General features: G+C 40.4%; 1 protein-coding gene across 1 annotated transcript; it reads right to left on the reverse strand.

Annotated features, from left to right (window-relative positions):
• Positions 1–1,730: 1,730 nt before the first annotated feature.
• Positions 1,731–3,679, reverse strand: LOC131921457 (importin subunit alpha-1). The gene has a single exon (XM_059276183.1). The coding sequence runs from the start codon at positions 3,553–3,555 to the stop codon at positions 1,966–1,968; it is 1,590 nt and encodes a 529-aa protein (XP_059132166.1). The 5' UTR covers positions 3,556–3,679; the 3' UTR covers positions 1,731–1,965.
• Positions 3,680–9,129: the final 5,450 nt, after the last annotated feature.

Genomic DNA, 9,129 nt, shown 5'->3' on the forward strand with positions numbered 1-9,129 from the left:
CCCTAGCAATCACAGCCCTTTGCACCTGAAAGGCTTGAAGGACTGACAGTTCCTAAAGTCAGTTAACTAAAGTGTGATGTATGTATCACTGGTTATTTTTGTTGACTTGTGGCTGCATTTCTTTGTCACAAGAGACCAGAAGCCTGTGTACTACACTTGCCAGATTCCTTTGACAACTGGCTGTCATGTAGGCCTGACCGCTAGAAGACGCATAGGAAATCTGAAGATGGTGAGGAGAGCCATTTTCTTTGTGCTGAGACATCCTGTCTGTCCTAGCATCAGCAGCAACAGGAGAGTAAGTCGTCTCTGGGTTCTGCTCTTTAGTCAGAGGCTGGAGGCATGTAGCTTAGTGGTAGATTAGTTGTCTAACATGCCCAGGGGCCTGGGTTCAATCCCCAGCACTGCAAGTTAGCAAAAGGTTTTTAAAAAGCAGAGTCTAGGTGACTATAAATAAAAGACTGATAATTTTCGAAATTTGAAATATAACATTAAACACCATGAGAGCTAAACTAAGTAAGTGCACATCTTTTGTGTGTGTGATGGCCACCATACACATGACTAGTTTGAGTTACTGTAGTTTACATCTACTATAAATTTTTTTACAGCAAATATTGCTGCTGTTTATATAAATTGAAGAATAATTCATTCCTAATTTGGGTTTCATGATAAATGAGATACATACTGAGAGCTTTTTATTAATTCCTAACTCACTGAAACTTTCTGCCATTTTGGTTGAGTTTCTCAGGCAGGGGAAACACGATAGTGAATTCATTGCTTCATCATCGTTCATAGATGACTACTTTTCTGAGAGCGAGGTAGTTGAGAGCGCTTCTTGATGGGCTTTTCTAAGCTCTAAAACCAGTGCAGAGCCTGTGGTAGGTAACCTTGCACCAGTTCTGTGCCTGGTTCTGCTTTTAAGAGGACCTTGAGAGCTGATGTTGGTAGACATAAAGTTTTCATTTGGCTTCATTTTATGAAACAACTTAATTCTATTGTGACCTTTTCATGCTAAAACACTGCTCTCCTGCATGGCCTCTGAAAAGACATCATCCATCTGCATCGCATTAAAAGGAAAGACCAAGATTTTTGGGCTTCATGTTCATGGTGGCTTAATTTCTAACAGAAAGGGATGAATTTAACAAAAGATGTCTTTTGGAGAAAGCCCATTCTCCTTTATTGTTAGCTGTTGTAACAATGTAAGCTTCCTCATGTTGGTGACATTGCGCTCCTAGCCCTAGTAAGAGAAAACAGAGGAGAAAATCTAACTAGCCCTGTATCTATTAAAGCAATTGAATTTGTAATGGAAAACCTTTCTATAAAGAAAAGGAAATCGGATATGACTTGATGGGTTTACATCTTGTTCTCCCAAACTGGTTTGTGTGTTTTGGCAGTTCAGTTGAATTCTGCTGAACTCTGGGGCACAGTGAAGGTCCATGGAACAGACGCTGAACGGAGACAAGGACACCCCACAGACAGGGGGCACCAGCTATGGCATCTCTACAAAAGCACTACACCAAAATTCGACTTTTGTATGTAATTATGGTTAAACAAAGGGTTCTTTTATTTGATATTTTTTCTACTAAATTGAGTGGTCACTTTATAGTATGAAATGCTTTTCAAATGTTCTCACAAAGTAAATGTGTAATGCAAAGAAAGAAAACTAGCCAATGGAAGGAAAGTTGTCGTCTTGAATTCTTTTTTTTTTTTTTTTTTTTTTTTTTAAAGAAGACTGGAACCTAATCTTTATTTACAGGACACTGCAGGATACGAAATTCCACATAGAAATAAGAAACTCAGGACAGTTTTATATAGTATGTACAGTTCACAACTGTTCAAGTATAGTTTCTTTGTAAAAAGTGCTACAATAACAAACCACATTTAAAAAGAGTTCTTAGTAGAGAAACAGTAAGACAAATTTATGAAGAACACAGGACATAGCTAGCAACTCTGTGCTTCAGCTGGACATTAGAAGTTAAAGGTCCCGGGAGCCCCATCCTGAACTTGGAAGGCAAAGCCTTCAGAGGTAGTATCTGGTACCACAGTCTGATCTTCCTCCTCCTCCACTGAGAAGTACTTCTCAATCAAGTTTAATGAAGCCTTGTACACAGACTCATTTTCATGGCTCTGTAGTGCTTCAATTTTGTCCAAGCCTCCACACTCTTCAATCATTATACTGAGTTTCTCTGTCTCACCTAGTTTCTCAGCAGCCTGAAAGATATTAGAAATGGCATCAAGAATAACCAAAATAATTTTGGTATCTTTTGCACTTAAGAGGTTCATCAAAGGTTCTATTATGCCACAATGAACAAGATATACAATCTGTTCAACAGTGCCACCACTGGTGTAGTTGGTTACAGCCCACACAGCTTCCTTCTGTGTCTTAAAGTCTGCCTTAGAGAGGACCCCAACAAGAAATGGGACTAAGCCATGATTCACAACTTGCTGTATCTGGTCCTGGCGTCCAGCTGTGATGTTGGACATTGTCCACGTGGCCTCCTTCTGAATATTAGTTTTGGGGTTTGTGAGCAGGTTGGGAAAGACTGCAAGTGCTCCTGCGTCTATCACAATCTGAGTCTGTTCATCAGTTCCAGTGACAATATTCCCTATGGCTCTTAGTGCAGGAGTCACGATTGGCAATTCAACAGCTCCTAGAAGCTTCACAAGCTGGGGTACAACTCCTGTCTTCACCACCATTTCAATGCGCTCATTTGGACCATCGGTCAGATAGGAAATAGCCCAGCAGGAATCTGCTAATACTTCTGGATCATTGTGATGCAGGAGACGAACTAAAGTAGGAAGAATCTGCTCCACGGCATCTAAGGGGGGGGCGGGATTCTTATTCCGACAGAGGTTTGAAAGTGTCCAGGTAAGATTACGTAAGTAACCACATGCCAAGGAAGACAGGTCAGGAATCGCAAGAAGTGCCAACAATGGGTCAATCGCACCGTATTTGATAACCAAGTCCCGGAAAACAGAACCATCACCTGCAATGTTTCCAAGAGCCCATACAGCTTGCTCGCTGATGTGAGCATGGGGAGATGCCAGGAGAGAAATGAATGCTGGGATAGCGCCTCCATCCACCACAGCCTTCGTCTGTTCAGATGTTCCAGAAGCAATGTTAGTAAGCGCCCAAGCAGATTCAAACTGAATGGGACTACAATCAGTTTTGCCCAAGAAGGACACAAATTTTGGGATCAAACCAGCCCGGATGATGTTGTCTATAGGAGGCTGTTTCTCCCTAGAAAGCAGTTTCCGAGCAGCTTGAGTAGCTTGGAGCTGGCTTTCCAAATTGTTGCTGTTAATGCCTTTAACAATGTCCTCAACAGACCAATTTACAGTGCCCTGATTGTTGCGGTTTTCCTGCAGTGGAGAAGTAGCATCATCAGGAAATGAGCTGACGTTTCTCCTCTTCAGCATCTGGTCATCTTTCTTGGCTTTCCTCAGCTCCACATTAACTTCTATTCGGCGGCGCCGCATTTCAGTACTGTCTTTTCCTTTGTTCTTAAATCTGTTGAGCCGGGCAGCTGGTGAGTTAGCGTTCTCATTGGTGGACATGGTTGCAGGAATAAGGGTGAAAGCTGCACAGCGGGTTCAGGCTTCCAGGAAAGGCGGTGCGGGGCTCTCAGGCTGCGGGGTCGGCGGCCCTGGAAACGTCCAGCGCGCTTCAGCCCTCAGACTTTGTGCCGTCGTCTTGAATTCTATCCCCTGTTACACATAGGATTCAATAAAAGCTGGGTTTATCTAGTGTGGCTGCCCGTGACAGTTCATCTTCATTGTCAACATGACTGGAATCACCTAGGAGACACACCTCTAGGTGTGCCTATGAGAGTGTTTCTAGAGGTTTACCTAAGGAGAGGAGACCCACCCTGAGCCTGGAAGACATCATCCCTTTGACTGAATAAATGGAGAACGTGAGATAAATACCAGGGTTTATCTCTATTCACTTCTAGACTACAGATACAACATGACCAGCTGCCTCACTTGACTCCACCAAAGCTAGAGGCACTCTCATGACCACAGCTTCCTCATCATGATGGACTGCATCCTTACACTGTGGAGCAAAAGGAATCCTTCCGTCCTCAAGTTGTTCCTGTCAGGTCTTTTTGTCACAGCAATAAGAAAAATAACTGGTCTGGAGAAATTGCTCATTGCGTAGAAGTGCATGCTGGACAAGGCTGGTGACCCAATTTTGATCCATGGAACCCATATAAGGATGGAAAAAGATATAAATGACCCCCCAATTTTTCTTCTAACATCAACACATGTATTATGGTACATGTACACCTCCTCCCCTTCCCCCACCATTATAACACACACATATAAACAAACAACAGTAATAATAAAGAAAAAAGGTAAAACAATTTACATGCTGCCTCTGGAAAAAGCCCTATATGTCTCATTATCAGCAGTGAACCTAGGGTCCAGTGCACCCTAAGCAATCACTCTACTGTACCACTGATGCATACCCTCAGCATCTTCCCACAATGGAAAAAATGTTTGAGACAGTCTAGCTTTGTACTTATGATCCTTCTGCTTCAGTATCCTAGGGTTGGAATCACAGGGACCCACCATACCCAGCAGAAGAGCCATATTCTAACCACCACTCACTAGTCTTTAACTTTATCTGATATCATCCACATTTAGAGTCCAGTTCTTACTTTTCCTCTCAAAGTCCATCATCCTAATTGTTACAAGAGAGCTCAAAATCAGGATGTCTAAAACTGAAATTTTTATACTTCTCACAAATTTCTCTTTTAGTGATAATAATATATAGTCTCTAGTCACCCAAATTTGGAACTCTGGGTATTGCCCTGGCTGTCTCCTTCTTAGCCAACGTCCAGCCAGTTGTTAGAGTAGAACGGACTTGACTCTTCAAATCTTTGAGACATCTGTAGAACTTCAAATAGTACCACATATACTTTTGTTCCAGAAAAATGCAGTGAAATTCAACATTGTGTTAACAGTTTGCAGTTAAGATGAAATATTTCATCCAGGGAAGAAGGCTGTGCAATCAGCTGGCCTTCCCAACTAGCTGAAACAGCTTCTTTCAACAGAACATGCTTGCGTTAGGTTACCGACTTAGTGCAGTGTTATAGGGGCCCCCTGCAGACTTAATGTTCTGGCTTGGCGAAGTACCACAGCCCTGAAGATCCATGAAGTTTATTAATTTTGCTAGGATAACAAGGCAAAGCCCGTCATGAAATGACTCCAGCCAGTTCTGCAGCCAACACAAAATTGTTCAACAGGGAAGGGATTAAACTTGAGCAAAGCGAAAAAGGCAGTTAACTTTTTGTGTGACTCCTAATGAAAATGGAATGTTGAAAGAAAAAAAAAAGCGAGGAACATCAAACATTTCTGGGAAGGGCCTAATCTCAGAGTCTTTCTTATTTTTCCTGCCAACCCAATTGTATGATAATACTTTAAAGGGAGAAATTACAGACAAGTGGTCCATTGGCATAAATGGGATTGCTGAATGTCTAAGGATTCATTCAGTGTGAGTCAAAGACTTTACACAACTATATGTCATGAATTTTTAGAGTTGCTGACAAATATTAATATCTATGCTATTTCAAACTAAATTTATTGATACACGTACATACACACATATATACCTAAGATGTGTACTTGTATGCACATAGTTAGATTTTCACACACATGTATATATTCCTTACTGCACAAACAGGACGAGCAAGACACAATCTAGGTATGGTTGCATGCATGTCTGCAATCTAAGAGCAGAGCAAGATGGAGACAGGAGAATGTCTGAAATTTGCTGCCTGCCAGTCTGAGAGGAAAAAAGAAGAAAAAATAATGCAAGCTCCAGGTTCCGGGAGAGACTCTGACTCAAAGGAACAAGGCTGAGGTCTAGCAAGATGCCTCAGCAGGGTAAAGCATTTGCTGCCAAGCCCGATGGTCTAAACTTGATCCCTGGGACCTACATAGTGAAGGGACAGTGACAAGTATTATATAAACTGTCTCATGACCTTGTATCCACATTGTGATATGTAAAGCGATTCTCTCAATAAATAAATGTTATTAAAAATAAGAGATCAAGCCGGGCGGTGGTGGCACACGACTTTAATCCCAGCACTCGGGAGGCAGAGCCAGGCGGATCTCTGTGAGTTCGAGGCCAGCCTGGGCTACCAAGTGAGTTCCAGGAAAAGGCGCAAAGCTACACAGAGAAACCCTGTCTCAAAAAACCAAAAAAAAAAAAAAAAAAAAAAAAAAAAAAAAAAAAAAGAGATCAAAGGGACAAAGTGGAAAGTGATAGAGGAAGATTCCTAACCCAATGCCTTCATCTGGCTTCCATGGTGTCACACCACCACAAACATGTGCATACAGCACACATAAGATTCATACACGTGAATATATACTTCACATGCATCTCTATACTTACATGCATGACCATGACATCTAACACATAAATTATAATAATATATAAAAGTGCATTTGGATTTTCTCCATTTTTTATATTTTTTATATTGTTGAAAATTTTCTGTAGTTCTTGCAGCCCAGAAATTTCTGATGTTTATTAATCTTGACATGAAACAACTAAATTAATTCTTGGCCTTTATCTAGGCTTGCAACAATTTCAATGTTTATTTTCCTTGCTAGAAATTGAATTTAGCCCACCAGTACATTTCATTAAGATCAGCAGATGGTAATTGCTTTCCAGCTGAGTTGGGCTGGGTTTGAACCAATGACCTTTGTTGTAAAAAAAAAAAAAATCTCCCTTTTCAGTCTTTTGGCCTATGTATTTGCCAGGTTAACCTTAAAGTTGAAAACAGCGTGTCTTAATAAACACTTCCATGAGATGTCTTGATCATCAAATTGTATTGCCATATATAAAATAAACCTATAGGACAACTTTGCTAAAATAGAGATTTTGGAATAGTTTTTCTTTTCCAGTAAGTTTTAGGATAGGAATCACAAATGACTTCCAAAATGTTATGTAATGCTGTGGAAGGGAAGGATTCCTTTAGTCTTAACTTTTTCTTAAGTCCTGTTCTCTATAAATATTTAAAAGTTTATTGTGCAAGGAGCTAGGTTTCTGAAATGAAGCATGGAATAGCTTTTTATTGAGAATTTACTGAGAATTTCGGGCCACTTGTGTAATCTCAGTATCCTTTTAAAAGTGGCTGTTAGCGAAAGCTAATATGATGGTGGTCTCACATTTGCTCCTTGACCCGAGCCTTTCCCATGAGAATAAAGGAAAAACAAACCCAAGACGACTTATTTTCTATGGCTTGTCAATACGGATAGTAGGAGCTTGATTGATTTTTGTGGGGATCAATGAGGTCATGCGTTAAAAGCTGATGGATTCCTAGACCTTGTTGCTTCAAGCATCATATAAGTCAGGGTGTGTGTATCCTTTCTTAGAAGCTGCAGAATAGTTACAATTAGATGTCTCCGTAATTAAGACATGACCTAATGATGCTGTGAGAGGAAATTGTGTTCTTCTTTTCCTCAGAAAGAAAGCACACTGAGGTGACTAACTTGAGCAAATGCATTAAGTGACAAGGTCTTCCCAGTCGGGTGTGTACTTAACCTGCTTGTACCAATGCTGCCTTAGTACCCTCTTGGGCGGAGCTTGCTTTCTGGTACCTTCCCATTCAACTGAGGTCACCTTCTAGTCCCCTTTCGTCACTTTTTCCTGTGCTCCAGGACTGCTCATCCTTCAGCAGTCCTATTAGCCAACCTATAGGAAGTCTTGTAGAGTTTTTCGTCCACAAATATTCAGGCTGGTGGCTAATAGGTATTTCCAGAACCATCATTCTTTTAGGTTGCCAATGTATTTGTCCCTTGGGTCCCTGGGTAATATCCTAACCAAATTCTTGCTTTCCACTCTTAACCTCCACACTCTATCCCATACACGGGAGCAGTTAGAGTTTCTAAAATGTACACAAAACTGTGCTTTTTCCTAGTTCCCATCTTGGTTAGTTTAAGATCAGATTCCTTATCCACAGGATTTATACTGCGCTTTATTCAGCATCTCTTCCCTTTAGACCACGGAGACATTCTGATCCCTCCCCACTCCCATTCTTTGCTCCTGCCTTTCCTTGCCTCCCAGATTTCTCAAACATCCTAGACTTCAACTACACATACACATACACATTTCTTTTTTTTTTTTCTTCTCTCTACCAGGAAGTATCCCACTGTCCCCTGACTTCTACCCCAATATACACTGTACAGTAATTTCCCTAAATGTCACTCCATACTTACGTTAGATGGTACATTTCCCCAAAGTCTTTCTCTGAGTCTAAAGCAGCCAGTCTAAGTCAGTCTCAAACAAAGCATTGGATTTTATTATCTTGCCTAGCAACTATTACTATGTGTTCCTTTCCCCTGAGCCACCCTCTACCTGAATATAAAGTAATCTGGCGCCTTCCATTTATTGTTTTTCTTCCTCTAAAGTAACACATTACAAGTGACATAGGGACACCTATCCCTTCCTCTGGAGCAGCACCTAGAACTATGACCTTGGCACATGACTAGCTCAGTAGCTGTTTGAAGACAGGAATAAATGTACAGCCATCTAGACTATCGTTCCTCACCAAGGCAGGAAGGACGGCTCCGTTCATTTCCGGCTAGAGTCAGTTCACCATTATCACTCTTTCCTCTCGGCCTTTGATCTGTGCCCTTATTCAACCTTTGGTCACTTCGAGCCAGGAGTAAGTCACTGGCCTTTTAGTTAGATCGCCTGGTATAAACTCTTAATATTTCACTGATTCCACTTTTATAACAACTACTGCTTATGAAAAGACTTTAAATTTTCCTTAACAAAAGTAACTTAAAAATACTATTAAAGATGCTATAATGTTTATAAAAACAAAGAAAACAAATTACACTCAACCACCATCCTAATAGTATTGTCTCTCCTTTCAAAATATTTATGTTTCAATTATCCATGCATGGTGTATTTTTGTATGGTTATATTAAGTGTGTGTACAATTTTGAGTTTTGCATTTGACAGAATATTTCATGCACAGTTTCATATTACTCCCTATTTTTTTTATTTGTTATGGTCTATAATGTTCTATTAATTATATGCTATAATTGAATATTCAGTATCAATAAAAGAGTTAGATTGTTTACAATTTTTTCTTAATGTAATATAGTTATGAATGT

This window comes from Peromyscus eremicus, chromosome 11 (assembly GCF_949786415.1).
Source record: "Peromyscus eremicus chromosome 11, PerEre_H2_v1, whole genome shotgun sequence".
NCBI lineage: Eukaryota > Metazoa > Chordata > Mammalia > Rodentia > Cricetidae > Peromyscus > Peromyscus eremicus.

Excerpts from the sequence above, each read along its gene's own strand:
- LOC131921457 (XM_059276183.1), bottom strand. The coding sequence starts at position 3,555 with ATGTCCACCAATGAGAACGCTAACTCACCAGCTGCCCGGCTCAACAGA.